Source organism: Onychomys torridus, chromosome 5 (genome assembly GCF_903995425.1).
Source record: "Onychomys torridus chromosome 5, mOncTor1.1, whole genome shotgun sequence".
Classification (NCBI taxonomy): Eukaryota; Metazoa; Chordata; class Mammalia; order Rodentia; family Cricetidae; genus Onychomys; species Onychomys torridus.
The window spans coordinates 33,771,436-33,789,898 of record NC_050447.1 but is presented as its reverse complement, the minus strand read 5'-3'; the positions used below and the strand labels follow the sequence as shown (position 1 = coordinate 33,789,898).

At 39.9% G+C, this 18,463-nt stretch overlaps 1 protein-coding gene across 2 annotated transcripts in view; it reads right to left on the bottom strand.

Moving 5' to 3' along the window:
- Nfatc3 (nuclear factor of activated T cells 3) overlaps positions 1-18,463 on the bottom strand; it is an 84,638-nt gene that overhangs the window by 22,275 nt on the left and 43,900 nt on the right. For both annotated transcript variants that reach the window (XM_036187802.1, XM_036187803.1), the window contains exons 8-9: positions 15,770-15,896; positions 6,057-7,058 (exon numbers count right to left, since the gene is read on the bottom strand). In XM_036187802.1, coding sequence (XP_036043695.1) covers positions 6,057-7,058; positions 15,770-15,896 — 1,129 coding nt within the window. The remainder of the gene's footprint in view (positions 1-6,056; positions 7,059-15,769; positions 15,897-18,463) is intronic.

Genomic DNA, 18,463 nt, shown 5'->3' with positions numbered 1-18,463 from the left:
TGCCCCCTTGATTCAGCACTATGCAATAATGTTGCCTCTCTGTTCAAATGTATAATATAATAATATATTATACAAAATAAATATGTATACATATTATGATAATATAATAAACAAACTGAGCTTCAGGGGTACTGAGGCTTTTCAATCAGAAAACCTAGTCCATCCAATCTCAGCTTTTCTATGTGTCCATCTTTTCTTTATTCCGTTGCCAACTCAGGTCCATCCCTAGATGTGGCAAGTAGAGTTACTGTAGACACTCACAATCAGTTGAAGTGCTGAGAATAAGTTACTGTTGAATGTTCAGCTGCAAATGAGATATCTATCTTTTTTTTAAAGATTTTGTGAGAATTGAGTGTTTGCCTGAATGTATATCTATGCATCACATGCATGCTATGCACCAAGAGACCAGAAGGAGGCATCAGGTCCTCTCCAACTGGAGTTACAGGTCATGTCAGCTGTCATGTAGGAACTGGAAATTGAACCTGGATTCTCTAGAAGAGCAGCCAGTGCTATTATCCTCTGAGCAATCTCTTTAGTCCCCTAAATGAGAGATCTATAGCATCCCTTCCAAGGCACAGGGAATATTATCAGAGAGCATTATGTATGGAAGAACCAAAACAAAACTTTTGACCCTAGTAATAATCCATCTTCAACTGGGCAGTGGTGGCAAATGGCTTTAATCCCAGCACTCAGGAGGCAGAAGCATGCAGATCTCTGTGAATTTGAGGCCAGCCTGGTCAAAGAGCTAGTTCCAGGACAGCCAGAACTACACACAGAGAAACCCTGTCCCAAAAAATCAAAATCAACCAACCAACCAAAGAAATAAATAAAAAACAAACCCCCAAAAACACATCTAAGTAACCTGAAAAGAAGACACAAAAATTATAAAATAGAACAACATATCTTTAAGAAACTGGTTTTGGGTTGGGGAATTTAGCTCAGTGATAGAGCACTTGCCTAGCAAGCACAAGGCCCTGGGTTCAATCTTCAGCTCCAAAAAAGGAAACTGGTTTTGCTATCTTACCCAGAGCAGACTTTAGAAAAGCTTTTGTTACGTTTACAAAGTCCAGAATATGGGAAGAAATGAATTACAGCTGTTTTAGAAACTAGTAAACACACACACAAGAGTATTTGTATTTCATACAAACCTGGATTCAAACTCCAGCCATAGTAACTGTAGCCACAGGAATACTGTGAGAATGCTAGTTAGCTCTCTGATCAATGTCTACATTTAATAAGCCTAATAATTTACATTTTAGATCTTACAAAAAAGGCTACAACTGGGGCTCAAGATTTGGCTCTGTGGCTAAGAGCACTCCCTACTTTTCCAGAGGACCCAGGTTCAATTCCCAGCACCCATATGGCAGCTCACAACCATCTGTAGCCCCATTCGCAAGGGATCTGAGGGCACCAGGGACACATTGTGGCACACAGATACATATGCAGACAAAAGACCCATACACATAAAAAATTGATTTGTTTTTTGTTTTGTTTTTTTTTTGAAGCTGAGTCTCACTGACTGTACTGGAACTAACTATGTAGATCAGGCTGGCCTCCAACTCAGAAATCTGCCTGCCTCTGCTTCTCAAGCTCTGGGATTAAAAATTCGCATGCTACCATATCTAGCAATTAATTTTTTAAAAACGGCTACAACTAAGTTGTTTTTTTTAGATACATAAACTCACTTGATATAACAAAAGATCTTTTTAAATGTTTCTTCACTAGATCTAGAAACTAATTTTTCTTTCTCTTCCTTTTTAAATTTTTTTAAATTTAAATTTTATTTTTATCTATTTATCTATCTATTTATATATTTATCTATTCATTCAGTCAGTCAGTCATTTAGGTTTTTTGAGACAGGGCTTCTCTGTAGCTTTGGAGCCTGTCCTGGACTAGCTCTGTAGACCAGGCTGGCCTTGAACTCACAAAGATCCACCTGCCTCTGCCTCCCGAGTGCTGGGATTACAGTCGTGCGCCGCCACCACCACCACCGCCCAGCTTAATTTTATTTTTTAAAGACAGGGTCTCTTTATTTTGTAGCCCTGGCTGTCCTAGAACTCACTATGTAATAAACAGGCTCCCAAATACCCTTCTGCCTCTGCCTCCCAAATGCTAGGATTACAGTTATGCATCACCACATCTAGCTGAAACTAATTTTTCTTACTGCATATCCCAGGGTAGTAGTGTCTTCAGGTCCTGAATCCTTTGCTACAATCCAAGTCTACATAAGTATTTTTTATTAGTTTTTTCACCCTTTGAAATTCTTCATCATAAATATGTTTGAGGGCTGATGATACATGTATGTATCCCACAAGAGGTTACAGTATTCCAGTTAAAGGAAAAGCTCAGAATTATCTACCTTCCTATATCCCCTAGGACTCACAAATGGATTATATATCTTATTGATGATATTCTCTCCCCATTGGCTATATATTGATGGGGATGTTGTTCTGTATGCTTTGAATATGTGTTGCTGTAATTGGTTGATAAATAAAGCTCTTTGGCCAATAGTGAGGCAGAATAAGGTTAGGACATTCTAAATAGAGAGGAAGGAAGGAGAAAGACAGAGCAGAGGAGACGCTGCCAGCCAAGATGTTAACAGTTCTGGTAAGTCAAGAGCCATGTGGCAAAATATAGATTTATAGGAATGGGTTAATTTAAGACATAAGAGCTAGCTAGTGAGAAGCCTGCCATGGCCACAATTTAAAAATAATATAAGCCTCTGTGTGTTCACCTGGGTGGGACTACAGGGCTGCGGGACCTGGAGAAAAACTTATACAATATATGGCTTCCTTCATTACTTAAATATAATTATCTAGGGCCAGCAAGATGGCTCAGAACTTAAGATACCTGCCACCAAGCCGAGTTACTGAATTTGATTCCTGGAAATCATATGGTTGAAAGGGAACTGACTCTTATAAGTTGTCTCTGACCTCTACAACCATTTCCAGGGACTTTCCTGCCACACACATAGACACAAAATAAACAAAAATGTAATATTTATGTAAATAAACACCAGTAAAACCATTATCCAATAAATGAACCAAAACACTGACATATTTACCTCTCTACTCATTCTCCATAATAGTCTCCTTCACCTCAGTCAAGCAAACATGTTGTCTTAGTTAGGGTTTCTATTACTGTGATCAAACACCATGACCACATAGCAGGTTGGGGAGGAAAGGGTTTATTTGGCTTACACTTCCACATCACTGCTCATCACTGAAGGGAGTCAGGACAGGAACTCAATCAAACAGTACAGGAACCTGGAGGCAGGAACTGATGCAGAAGACAAAAGGGGCGCTGCTTACTGGCTTGCTCCCATGGCTTGCTTAGTCTGCTTTCTTGTAGAACCCAGGACCAGCAGCCCAGGGATGGCACCACCCACCATGGGCTGGATCCTTCCCCACTGATCATTTGAGAAAATGTCTCACAGCTGGTTCTCATCGAGGCATTTTCTCAACTGCAGCTCCTTCCTCTCTCATGACGCTAGCTTGTGTTAAGCTGACACACAAAACCAGCCAGTCTGACACATGTGAATCTTGTGTTTATTATTCCTTTGCTTTTAAAAGGTATCTGTCAAGCCAGGCACTGTAGCAGACATCTATAATTCCAGCATTTGAGAGCCAGAGGTAGGAGGGTTATAAATTCAAGGTAAACTTGGACTAAAAGAAAGGTTTTACATTAAAAACAACAACAACAACAACAAAAAAAAAAAAAACACAAAGGAAAACAACCCAGAAAGCATCTACTTCTTTTTTTTTTATTTTTTATTTTTTTCAAGACAGGGTTTCTCTGTGCAGCTTTGGAGCCTGTCCTGGGACTCTATCTGTAGCCCAGGCTGGTCTCGAACTTACAGAGATCCGCCTGGCTCTGCCTCCCGAGTGCTTGGATCAAAGGCAAAGCACCTTATTTTTTTTTTTTTTTTGAGCTGAGAATCGAACCCAGGGCCTTGCGCTTGCTGAGCTAAATCCCCAACCCAGCACCTACTTCTTAACACTAACATAGCACTGAGGCAGCTGAGGTAATATCTAGAGTGTTAACTTCAACAACTGACCTACATTTAGGATCAGCACCTTGCTACACAGCCAGCAAATGACAGTTACAGTTTTCACCACAGCAGCAGGCTGAACTATGTTAAACATGAATCTTCTCTGATGGAAGAGCTGCAGCTGTGGTTCTGATATTCTTTTTTTTTTTTTTTTTGGTTTTTCGAGACAGGGTTTCTCTGTGTAGCTTTGTGCCTTTCCTGGAACTCACTATGTAGCCCAGGCCTCTGCCTCCCGAGTGCTGGGATTAAAGGCGTGTGCCACCACCACCCGGCCGGTTCTGATATTCTAAGAACAAATGAAGACAAGTAGGAGGAAAAATTCTAATGGAAAGTTGTAAGAGAATTCAGTTAGCCCAATCACAAATTAAAGCTCTGAAACAATTAGCCCAGTTTTACAATACCATAATTTAAATTTTTTTTTATTTTTATATGCATTGGTGTTTGACCTGCATGTCTTTGTGAGGGAATCGGATTCACTAGAACTTGAGTTACAGATAGCTGTGAGCTACTATGTGGGTGCTGGGAATTGAACCTGAGTCCTCTGAGAGAGCAGCCAGTGCTCTTAACTGCTGAGCCATCTCTCCAGACCCCTACAATATCATAATCCTAATTTAAAAGTTTAAAACATAACTGTGATTACTTCTATATTTATAAAAATTATGTTTTACTATATATCATTTAGTCCAAAACCTAGAGCACAAACAGCATAACACACAGAAAGGTTTTTATTGTTGTTTTTTAGCCTTCCCCCCACCAAGACAGGGTTTCTCTATGTAGCCTGGGCTATTCTAGAACTCACCCTGTAGACCAGGTTAGCCTTGAAACCATAGAAAAATTACATCTCCAGAGCAGACACACAGGCCAGGTGTAGTAGTACATACCCTTTACCCTAGTACTTGGGATACAAAGGTAGGTGGATCTCTATTCAAGGCCATGCTCTCCCTGGCAAATTTCTCTGCTTTTACTGTCTGAGTTGCTCATTGACTTGAATTTACTGAAAGCATATATTCATCTTCCAAAATCTATTCAAATATCACTGACTCATGGAAGCCTTGCCAAATCCTTCCAATGAAATCTATCATGCATATCTCTACTAACCTTCTGATATGGATCTTTTATACTTTGGTTATGATAATTCTGACTGCCTGCATTATATAGGCTACTAGTCAGGTATTAAGTGTGACTGGAAGGTCCCAGAAGCTTATAGGTTACATATTATTTGTCTTTTTAGATCTTTGTGCTTAGGATTTACATTTAAATGTTTTTTCTTTATTTTATGTGCATGAGTGTTTTGCCTGCATGTATATCTGTGCACCACATGCAGTACCCATGAAATTAAAGAAAGCATTGGATCTTCTGGGACTGGAGTTACAGGTTATGAACTGCCATATGGATGCTGGGAATCAAACTCTGATTTGATAAAAGCAAGTGCTCTTAACCACTGAGACATCGCTCTAGCCCTATTACTTGACATTTAATGACAGCTTTTCCATTAAGGAATGGATTTAGTGCCTCTCCAAACCTGTAGCAGGAGATAGATGATCCAGAATTATTTTCCTATGACAGATTAATGTAGAATTAGGGAAAGGACTAAAATTATATATGTAGTTTCAGAATCTTTAGGATTTTCATTAGATGATATTCACAGGTAATTATATATGGTATCTCTGTAACATATATGGTGACTTGTTCCTGTCACTCCAGCATTCAGGAGGCTGAAGGAGAAGGATCACCACATAGTCAGCCTGAGCTATACATTGAGTTCCAGTTCTGCAAGAACCTCCCCACCCACATACACGCACAGACAGTCCTGGAGTTCAATCCCTAGTACTACATGGGTCTGGTGGTATATGCTTGTAATCTTAGCACTTGGGAGGATCAGAAGTTTAAGGTCACCCTCCACTACACAGTGAGTTCAAGGCCAGCCTAACTCAAATACAAACACAAACACACACAGAGAAGTAGGGGAAGTGGAGGGTGGGGATGGGGAGCTGTTGAGACTTACCATCATCTAAAGTGATGTCCTGCAGACCAATGGTTGCAAAGTTAGGTTCCTGATCTTCAGGTTCAGGTTTAATGCTCACAGCTGCTCCATCAGCTGGAAATGACGCTGGATCACACAGACTGTGACATACTAAAGATGAAAGTGCAGAAAGACCTTCTTGGCCTGTATTTTGTGCTTGAGTTGAGTGCTGTCCAGAATGCATTCTGGTAGCTGGAGATGGTGATGAGGCAGTTCCTGAGCTAGGAGATTGATAAGGCATAGATTGCAGTTGAGGGGATGATGGCCCAGAAAGCGGTGAACCAGCCAGGGGAAGAGAGGCTGCTGGGGAAGCTGCTGTAGCAGATCCTGGATGTGAAGGACAGTATGTAATAGGTTGTAAATGAGAAGGCTGACCTGTGACCTGATCTGCCACTGGAGAGGAAAGAGATCTTTGTCTTGTGTTTGAACAATGGTATCCCACTGACTGCAGATGAGGTGGGGTTTGCACAGAATGAGGTGAATGTGCTAAGAGATGTCCTGGTGGATCTGAATTTGAAGAATGAAATGGTATTGGTGACAGTGGTTGACAGCCAAGGTTTACTAAACTAGAAAGAGTTGTATCCTGCTGAAACAAAACCGGATCAAATTCTTGACTAGAGGCAGGATTCATAGGAAGACAAGATGGTCCATTATACATACTAGTTTGTATAGACGGATAGGAAGACCCCATAGGAGATGTTGATGTAACTTGAAAAGGCTGGTGCATGACTGAAGATGGTATTATGTGCTGTTCTTTACCAGCACCCTCGTCCCTACAATGCAACTGTGGCAAATGGGATGAGGTTATCATAGATGCATATGCTGGCTGGACTGGACAAATTAAGCTTCTCGATGCTGACAACACACTGTCATGTGGGTGCCCTGTATCTGAGGAAGGCCTCTGGGTCTGGGCAGAATGAGGCACCGGTAAGGATGGAACTGAAGACAAATCAGTATCTTCTCTTTGTTCTTGCTTCATCAAAACTGAAAATAAATGATTAAAGCGAATGTTATTATGTAGTTCAAAAAGCGATTAGGACAATAACTCTAGGGTTCATAACTATAACATGGATGAGGATGAACTCAATGTCTTTAGAGAAGGAAATTCAGGTAAAATGTTTTATTTGTGTGCATACATAATGTACTCATACACATACAAATATTTTTGGTTTAAAAAAATACATTCATTCATTCTATTTGTGTAAGTGCATATACATGGCAGGGCACATGTGTGGAGATTGGAGGACAGCTTGTTGGGAATTAGCGCTCTCCTGTTATCATTCAGGTTCTGAAGATCAAACTCAGGTCATCAGGCTTAGCAGCAAGTACCTTTATTTGCTGAGCCAACTCAATAGCTCTTTCTATGCTTTTTTTTTTGTTTGTATGCGCTTGCTAGGCAAGCACTCTACCACTGAGCTAAATCCCCAACCCCCTTTTTATGCCTTTTGCATGTTTTTCATTATGTGTATATCATCATTCAAAAGTAATTTAATTTAAAAATAAAGAAGTAAAAAATAAATAAAATAAAACAAAAAACAAGCATAGTGGCACATATCTTTAATTCCAGAACTCTGAGGTAGAGGCAAGCAGATCGGTTCAAGATCAGCATGGTATACATAGCAAGTACTAGGCCAGACAAAGCTACTTAAGGAGACTCTGTCTCAAACAAACAAACAAAATAAATGACATTTACACATGAAAATGCCACAATGAAACCTATTACTTTTATGTTAACTTAAAAAAAGTAAATGGGGGGGGGCACTGTGGAGATGGCTCAGTAGGAAAATGCTTGCTGCATTACTGTGAGGTCCTGAGTTTGAATCCCCAAAACCCATGCAAACAAACAACAACAACAAAAAAATCAGGGTTTTTTGTTTTTTTTTTGTAATTCCAGTGTTGCTTCAGCAAAATGGGAGACAGCACACAGGAGAATCCTAGACGCTCATAGGCCAGCTAGTCTGGTGTTAAGTAGTGGCCAAAAACTAAACAGAGACCCTCTCTCAAATAAGATACAAGGCAAGGACTGACAGCTGAGAGCTGAGGTTGTTCTCTGACCTCCAAACATGGGCCATGCAAGCATAGTGCTTTTCACTCATATATGAAAGTGCACATAACACACAAGAAATGTTTAAAACATAATTTAAAAAGAGAATGATTGCTAAATGTAAAAAACAAGAAAAACTACCAAAAATAGTCCTATAGCCTATAAAGCACTTAATCTAGGACACCTAATCTGAAACTACTACTCATGTGGTAGGTTTAATTAATTCTCTACCACCATGGGACTATCAAAAGAAAAACTGAAAAACAGATGAGGTAGCACACACCTGTAATCCCAGTACTTGGCAGACAAAGATAGGAGAACAGCTTGGGCTATCTAGTCCCTCTAAAGAAATCAAAAACTAAAACCAGAACCAAAAGCAAAATACAAAAATAACGTAAAGAAGAAAAAGTACCACAATCTAGAAGAAGCCAATAAACAAATTCAACAAAGTTGAGTACATAAAACCAATACATAAGACCAGGCCTGGTGACACCAGCCTTTAATCCCAGCACTCAGGAGACAGATGCAGGTGGGTCTCTGATTTCCAGTCCAGACTGGTCTACAGAGCAAGTTCCAAGATAGCTAGAGCTACACAGAGAAACCCTGTCTTGAAAAAGAAAAATAAAACAAAACAAAAGAAGCCAACACATTAAAAAAATTATTTTGCCAGGCGGTGGTGGCACACGCCTGTAATCCCAGCACTCTGGAGGCAGAGGTAGGTGGATCTCTGTGAGTTCAAGGCCAGCCTGGTATGTAGTTACAGTAAATAATGTAAATAGCAATTCTAGAGCCAAGTATGATAGTTCACAACTATAACATTGCTCTTAAGAGACCAAGTCAGGGATTTCAGGAGGCCAGCCTGAGGTATACAGCAAGACCCTCCCTCAAAAATAAATAAATAGTTTAATTTCATAGAGCTAGAGAGATGGTTCAGTGGTTAGGTGCTGGGGACCGAGGTTTGATTACCAGCACCCATACTGTAGCTAACAGCAGTTTTTTGTTTTTTGTTTTTTTAAGTGCATTGGTGTTTTGCCTGCATGTATCTGTACGCAGGTTCCAGACACTCTGGAACTTGAATTACAGACAGTTGTGAACTGCCATGTAGGTCCTGGGAATTGAACCTGGATTCTCTGCAAGAGTAGCCAGCATTCTTAATGAATGAGTCTCCCACCCCCAACCCCCAGTTTACAGCAAGCAGTCTGTAACTCCAGTCCCAGGGAATCCAATGATCTCTCATGGCCTCCTGAGACACTGCATGCAAGTGGTGCACAAACATACATGCAGGCAAAATACTCATACACAGAAAAATTAAATAATTTTTGTTTTTGTTTTTTGGGGACAGGGTTTCTTTGTGTAACAGCCCTGGCTGTCCTGGAACTTGTTCTGTAGACCAGGCTGGTGCTTTACTCACAGAGGTCCTCCTGCCTCTGCCTCCCAAGTGCTGGTATTAAAGGTGTACACCACCATCGCCTGGCAAGAAAGCCTACTCTTAGACATGCACGATGATTCATGCCTACAATTCCAGCTAACAGGAAGAGGATAAGAGAGAAGACTGGCAAGTTCAAGGCCTGCACAAACAACTTAGTGAGGCTTTGCCTCAAAAATAAAAAAAATTAGCTGGGTGTGGTAACACATGCTTGTATCTCAGCACTCTTAATGTTAAGGCATGAGAATCCTGGGTCTGGGGCCAGCCTGGAATTTTTTTCACCAAATTGAGTTCCAATTTATTCTGGGATACAAAGTAAGACCCTTTCTTAAAGGAAAGAAAAAAAGGGGGAAAGCTAGAAAAGAAGGAGGGAAGAGACCAGAGGAGGAAGGCAGGCAGGCAAGCTGGCTGACTACTACTCTCACCTCTTAATTCTGATAAGGGAGACCTTGGTCATACAATTGGTTGCTTACCATGAACTAAAGAAAAAAAAAAAAAAAAAGAGAGAGAGACAAAGCAGATGAATGTGGTGGTACAGGACTGCAATCCCAGGACTTAGAAGGTAAAGAAAGGAGAATCTGGAATTCAAGGCCAGCCTTTGCTACACAGGAAGTTCAAGGTTAAGGCTCTGTCTCAAAAGCATAAACTAAGGAACTAAAAACTACAGTAGAACTTCTATCTTTTTCTTTGCCATGACTCAACACATATTACTATGTTTCTGACTGACATTTGCATGCTCAAATTGAAAATTTTGCTGTTGTTTTAGTTGTAGTTTGTCAAACCAAATATTACTACTTTTTTAAAAGTATGTTAAGGAGTAGACACTCTAACCCGAACAAACCAGAGTCCTCATTATTGGCCCATTCATGGTAATTTATTTACTCTTGCTTGGATAGAAAATACAGTTAAAGAGGCCTTATATAGAATGAGTTTAATTTTTTATGACATATATGCTCATTCTTAAATTTTAAAGACTAATTTATATAGGGAATCCAAAAGAAAAACAAAACAACAAAAGCAAAAAAACAAAACCAAAATCCCTAACAACAAACCTCCCACAACAACCCACCTGGTGGTCTAATGATTTTAAAACCATGGGAAGATTCACACTTTCCTTTAACTAGAGGAGGTGAAAGAGCAGGACTTAAAGAATAGCAGCCACAACAACAACAACAACAACAACAAAAAAGAGCCGGGCGGTGATGGCGCATGCCTTTAATCCCAGCACTCGGGAGGCGGAGGCAGGCGGATCTCTGTGAGTTTGAGGCCAGCCTGGTCTCCAAAGGGAATTCCAGGAAAGGCGCAAAGCTACACAGAGAAACCCTGTCTCGAAAAACCAAAAAATATAGCAGTCCTTTTCCAGGATAAACACAGCAGCTTAGCAATCTGCCATCACGGACATGTATGCATTCTTTTTTTTTTTCAGAGTTGAGGACCAAACCCAGGGCTTTGCGCTTGCTAGGCAAGCACTCTACCACTGAGCTAAATCCCCAACCCCTATGTATTCATTTTTTACAGGTTTTTTTTTTTATTGTTATTACTATCGTTTGGAGTCAGAGTTTCAAGTAGCCCAAGCAGCCTCAAACTCATTATGTAGCTGAGGATGACTCTGAATTTCTGATCCCCCTTCTTCTACCTTCCGAGTGCTAGAATCATAGGCAAATACTACAGTATCCTTTATGCATGCTAAGTAAGTACTCTACTGACTGAGTGACATTCCCAGTTCTGTTTTGTTTCTTTGATACAGGGTCATGCTGTCTAGCCCTGCCTAGTCTCAAATTCAAGGCAATCTTCTTTGGCCTACTGGGTGCTATGATTACAGGTGAACACTATCACATCTAGCTTGGTTTTACATTTTTATATGAAAAATAAAGCAACCCACTGAAAACTACTTGAAATCAGTTTGGTCTTAGATACTTAAAATTATTTTATTATTTTATGGGCTTTGCCTGAATATATGGCTATATATACATGCCTGGTGCCCCAGGAGACCAGAAAATGTTGAATCCCATGGGACTGGCGTTCTTGATGGTTAGTGAGCTGTCATGTGGGTACTGGAAATTGTACCTAGGTACTCTACAAGAGCAGTCAGTGCTTATGACCCTTAAACTGTCTCTACAGCTCCCTTACTTGATGGGGACTACCCATAACTAGACCTGATTTCCTGACTCTAGGGCAGCTTTTCTCCACATGATCACATGCCTATAAACCTACATATGGAAGGCTGAGAAATAAGTATCTTGTGTTGAAGACAACCTAGGCTAGCTAGTTCAGACCACACTAGGCTGTACAGTGAGACTCTGTCACAAATAAACAAATATAATTTACTTAGATTACAGATTATACATTCCCACAGGCACAATAACTTCATTATTCCAAAATTACAGCGCTGATTGTAACTCTACTACAAATAACTTCTGCTAGGCACAGAGGTTGGTATGTTTTTCAACAGCTGCAGAGATGTTGACGTGTGATGCAGGGGCTCACAGGATGGAAAGTCTGAAGTCAGGCAGCAGTGCTAGAGTAGAATGTTGCATTCTACTACAGCTTTTACCAGGGACCCACACAATGGAGAGAACCAGCTCCTGCAAATTGTCCCCTGACCTCCACATGCACACTACAGCACACACATAGGACATCCACACCAACACACAAGTAAGTCAATGCTACAAAAACAATTAGAAGACAGAATGATCAGTTACAAATTTATATATCTATATCCATATATGAGATAAACCCATTTCCATTTTTCAAAAGTTATCTGTCATTGGTGTTATGGCCCTGAAATTTTATTACTTCAGAGGCAGAGAGGCAGAAGCAAGAGGATCACAGGTTTAACAGCCTGGTCTACAGAAATCCAAACACACAGTTATTTTAGACATGATTTTAGAAAGATGTTTAAGTAATGGAGTGTTTTGATAAAATAAAATAAAAAATTCAAATTTCATTTTAGAAAAAAGCTAGATGCTAGAGAGAGAGAGAGAGAGAGAGAGACATCAACCATAACAAGGATTGCCCAAACACACTTGTATGACCATTCTTCCTTTAGTCAGCATACGCCCCTCTATTTCTATCCAGAAAATTAAGTGTCAGTGATAATAGTTATAGTCCAATCCAATGTTCTTCCCCATCCTGGACTCTAACTGATTTTCATTTTGATATGCAATGCCAATAGGACTGTATCTTTAAAGTGTCCTCCCAATTCATGAGGTGGTAACAAGAAAGCAGCAAGGCCCTTCCTGTTTGCTTTTGCCCTTTAATTACTACCACTATTAGGCAGTAATCAACACCTCTAATTTTCTAATTTGCTCACCCTACTGCTTCTTTTTTTTTTGCAATTACAGAAGCATTCTTCCTCATTCAGGACAGAGATGAGTTGCACCATAACAGTACTTGATAACATCTGAGTGCAGCACCAGGAAGTTACACAGCTAGGTGTGGAGGTGTATGGGTTTAATCTCAGCACTCAGGAAGCAGAAGTAAAAGCAGAAGCAGACAGGCAGATCTCCATGAGGTCAAGACCAGCCTGGTCTACTACACAGCTAATTCCAGGCCAGGCAGAGATATACAGTGAGACCTTGTCTCAAAAAACCAAAATCAAAACCAAAAAAACAAACAGCAGCAGCAACAACAAAACAAAAACAAACATATCCGAAAAGTAACACAGCACAGAGTTAGATCGATAAACTCATGAGATTGGGACTATGAGTATTATCCTCTTCAGTCCACTCCAGCCTCTAGTTTGTTTGAAACATGGTCGGTCTCATCACATGGCCCAGATGCAATTCATGATCTTCTTGCCTGTCTTACCTTCTGAGTATTAAGATTACATATATATGTCATCATGGCTGGCTTTAACTTCTATATTTTAAAAACCTTACTCCTTTTCACCTTCCTCAGAAATTTGATATTCTTGTTTTGTTTTAAGAACGGGTCTCAGCCGGGTGGCGCATGCCTTTAATTCCAGCATTTGGGAGGCAAAGCCTGGCGGATCTCTGTGAGTTCGAGGCCAGCCTGGGCTACCAAGTGAGTTCAAAGCTACACAGAGAAACCCTGTCTTGAAAAACAAAACAAAACAAAACAAAACAAAAAAAAAGAACGGGTCTCACTATGTAGCTCTGGCTGCCCTGGAACTGTAGACCAGGCTGGCCTCAAATTCACAGAGATCCACTTACCTCTCTGCCACGCAGAAATTTAATATTCACTGATATTCCCATTCCTGAATATTTAAAACACACTCTCACTGTCTGAGTCACTTTCTTTTTAACTTCTGTGGGCTCCTGACATATGAGTCTAACTCTCCACAGTTAAGAATTAAAAACAACCAACCCTACTAAACTACTCACTGACACAGAATGAATGAATGGCCTAGCACTTGCTATGTACCCCAAGGATGCTTGAAACGGATCTTCCTGCTTCTGTCTCCAAAGTGCTTGGATTAATTTAATTACAGGGAGTCCCAGGGGGTTCTGGAAATTGAACTCAGAGCCAGGCAAAAACTCTACTACTGAGCTACATCCCAAGCCCTGAAAATGTCATGTCCCTGTTACACATCACATATTATAAGTCTCATAAAATTCTATGATCCCATTAGCCACAAGAACTTTGTATGATTAAGATTTGAAAACATAAGAAGTCTTTATAAATAAAATATAACCAGTCTGATATATATATACATATACATATATAATATAATATAAATGACAAAAAAATAACCTTTAATAATAACCAGTATTATGTGGTGGCATAGTCCTGTTATTCTAGCACCCAGGAGGCTGAGACAGGAGGATAACCAAGAGTTTTAGGTCAGCCAGGGTTACAGATTGAATCCCAGGCCAGTTAGAGTAAGAACCAACCTGTTTAAAATAAAAAAGGAAAAGGAGAAAAAAAAAAACCCTTTAGAATAAATACAATCAGCAACCTCTCAAATAAAATAAAATGTTGATTTCTTTTCACTTAGTATATACAAGGTAAAAGTTTTTGCAAGAGGAGATGGAGAGATGGCTAAGGGCACTGATCACTCTTGCAGAGGAACTGAGGTTCAATTCCTAGCACCCACATGGGGCTCAACTATCTGTAACTTCAGTTTCAGGGGATCTGAAGCCCTCTCTGGCCTCCCCCAACACTGGGCATACATGCAGTACACAGACATCTATGCAGCCAAAACACCCATACATAGATAAAAATTTAAATTAAAATTTTAAATTAGCTGGGCGGTGGTGGCGCACGCCTTTAATTCCAGCACTCGGGAGGCAGAGCCAGGTGGATCTCTGTAAGTTCAAGGCCAGCCTGGTCTACAGAGCGAGTTCCAGGACAGGTACAAAGCTACACAGAGAAACCCTGTCTCGAAAAAACAAAAAAAAACAAAAACAAAAACAAAAAAATTTAAATTAAGTTTAAATTTAAACAAGTTTTTGAAAGAGTAAATCTTGGAGAGGAAGGTTCATTACAATTTTTTAAAATTATTATTATTATTCTATATCTTGGTGACAAGCACAATGCCTACCACAGAAGACCTCTTTTTTTATTAATTTTTTTTCTAAGTGGGTTTTTTTTTTTTTTTGAGCTGAGGATCGAACCCAGGGCACTCTACCACTGAGCTAAATCCCCAACCCAGAATATATTATTAAATGTAATAGTTATGTAAAAAAAAAAAAACAAAAAACAAAAAACAAAAAACACTGGAGCTGAGTGCACGCCTTTAGTCCCAGTGCTTGGGAGGGAAAGGCAGATAGATCTGTTTGAGGTTAGCTTGGTCTACATAGGGAGAAACCTTGTCTCAGAAAAAAATAATGAAGACACCATGAAGTGGACAGACTTCCTTTCTTTAGTGTTAAAAGCACAATGGAAGTTCATGAACCAAGAGCACACACGCTTTCCTTTCTTACAGTGTTGGTGATTTCTGAGAACTTCTGAAGAGTTCAAATCTATATTCCACCTTTTAATCCTAATATTTAAAGTCAACACAAATTCTAATAATATGTTGGACCCGGGCAGTGGTGGCACCCACCTTTAAACCCAGCACTCAGAAGGCAGAGGCAGGCGGATCTCTGTGAGTTTGAGGCCAGCCTGGTCTACAGAGTGCGTTCCAGGAAAGCCAGGGCTACACAGAGAAACCCTGTCTGGAAAAATGAGGTGGGGAAAATAGGTTGGCATTACATTGAACATTTTAGTGCAAGATTCTTATTATGAAAGAAAGCTCTAAACCATCACATTTTCTTGTACCTGGTGTGTAAGTAAAACGTTGAGACTGGCTTTTTTTCCTCTTGCCATTGCAAAGATAAAAGTGCACCTGCACTGCAGCTGTAACTGCTGGGTTATGGTAGGGAGGAACTTCAAGGACAATGTGAGCCTAAGGAACAAGGAAAGCAAGGTTGTGTTATACCCAGAACTAAAAATGAAATGCACCTGCCAAATCCAGAGCAACTCATGAGACTTAACTCTTAACACAAGGGTCTTCTCATCACAGAAAATTATGCACATCAACTAGTCATATAAGTCATCTGGAGATTTATTTATCAGCATCTTATGGACAGAGACAAAGTCTTTAATCATTAAAAAAGAAACCGAATTTTACCCACCCAATTGTCTTTCTAACTGTAGCAAAAATAAGAGTTTTTAGGCATGGTGATGCACATTTGTAACCCCAGCACTCAGGAGGTAGAGACAGATAGATCAAATTCAAGGCCAACCTGAGCTACATTGTTAAGACCTTTTAAAATAAATAGATACCATCTCATTACATTCTATGTACTGAAATATATGACTCTATTGAACATTCATTCAGGTATGTGTATATATATATATTAATGGGAGGCCCAATTTAGTATATGATCATGTTTAACAATTCTCAAGTTGTACTATAGTTTTCTTTTAAAATTTTAAATGTACGAGTGTTTGCTTACAAGTATGTTTGTGCACATGTATGTAGTACCCAAGGAGGTCGAAAGATGTTGGATCCTCTGGAACTGTTGTTTCGGAAGGTTCTTAGCCACCATGTGGGTACTGGGGACCAAACTCAGGTCCTCTGCAAGAGCAATAAGAGCTCTTACCTGCTGATCCATCTCTCCAGTCCCTGGGTTAGATTTCTTGGCATGAGTTTTATATTCAAAACAAGCTGGAAGTATATAAAACCTATATGCACATACAAAGTAAAAAACTTTATCCAAAACCAAATCTAATTACCAATTTAACTGTTCCATGTCTTTAGGAAGTATGTGGAAAGTAATATTTTCGTCTAGAAAAGTTTGTCTTTATTCCAATCAAGAAGATCACAGCTTCTTTCAGTAAGGATTCTGGAAAGCTTAATGAGGAGCTGTGGTGTTAGGAAGTATGTTTAATGATAAATCACTATGGGCTTGTCCCAACATATATGTTCATTTTGATTCTTTTTTTCAAGACAGGGTTTCTCTGTGTAGCTCTGGCTGTCCTGGAACTCTGTGACCAGGCTGGCCTCAAACTGAAAAATCTGCCTACCTCTGCTTCCTGAGTGCTAGGATTAAAGGTGTGCACCACCACCTCCAGGCTTGATTTCTTTTCTTTCTTTTTTTCTTTCTTTCTTTCTTTTTTTTTTTTTAAGATTTATTTACTTATTATGTATATAGTGCTCTGCCTGCATGTATTCCTACACACCAGAAGAGGGCACCAGATTGCCTTCTAGGTAGTTGTGAGCAACCATGTGGGTACTAGGAATTGAACTCAGGACCTCTGGAAGAGAAGCCAGTGCTCTTAACCTCTGAGCCACCGCTCCAGCTGGTTTTGATTTTTTTTTTAATGAAGCAAAGTTGGTGTTTTTTAAGAAAAGGACAGTAACTATTCAAAAAGAAGTATAGTCACTGTCCTAGTTAGGGCTAATATTGTAATGAAACACCATGACCAAAGCAACTTGGGGAGGAAAGGGTTTATTTGGCTTACACTTCCATATTATTGTCATCATGGAAGGAAGTTAGGACAGAAATTCAAACAAGGCAGGAACCTGGAGGCAGGAGCTGATGCAGAGGCCATGGAGGGTGGGCACTACTCACTGGTTAGCTCCCCATGGTTTGCTCAGCTTGCTTTCTTATAGAACCAAGGACCACCAGCCCAGGGATAGCCCCACCCAAAATGAACAGGGCCCTCCTACATTAATTACTAATAAGAAAATGCCCTTCAAGCTTGCCAGCAGCCTGATTTTATGGAAGCATTTTTTCAATTGAAGCTCACTCTTCTCCACTGACTTTAGCTTATATCAAGTTGATATAAAACTAGCCAGAACAGTCACTTAGTGGGGCTGGGAGGAACATGTTATTAGCCTTGAACTTGCTATTTAGCCTTGAATGGCCTCAGACTTAATCTCCTGGTCTGCCTCTTGAGTGCTGTAGATTCAGGCTAGCATCACCACACCTAGCCTGCCTCTGCCTCCCAAGTGCTGGGATTAAAGGCATGTGCCACTATACCCCGCTTGTTTATTTTTCTTAAACTTTAATCCAAATGCCAGAAAAGTATCACAATTCCAAGCTTCTAAAAACAGTAATTTACTTTTCTTTTTCTCAATATTCTTTCTCATACCATAAAGCTGCATTATTCAATCTTCTGAGTTTCTTAAACACTTTTTTCTTTTTTGGGTGGATAGGGCCTCATAACAAAGACTAGGCTGGCCTTCAACTTACAGACATGCACCTAACTCTGCCTTCCAAGTTCTGGGATTAAAGGCATATGTCACCACCATGCATAGCCTTATACTATTTTTTAATAAAAGTTTTCTTTTAGATATTTGTTTTTTATTTTATGTGTCTAAGTTTTTGCCTGCATATATGTATATGTATCATGTGTGTCTGAGATCAGAAGAGGAGATTAGGTCCCCTGGAACTGGAGTTATAGATGGTTGTATTCACTATGTGAGCACTACGCACTGAACCCAGGTCTTCTTCAAAAGGAACA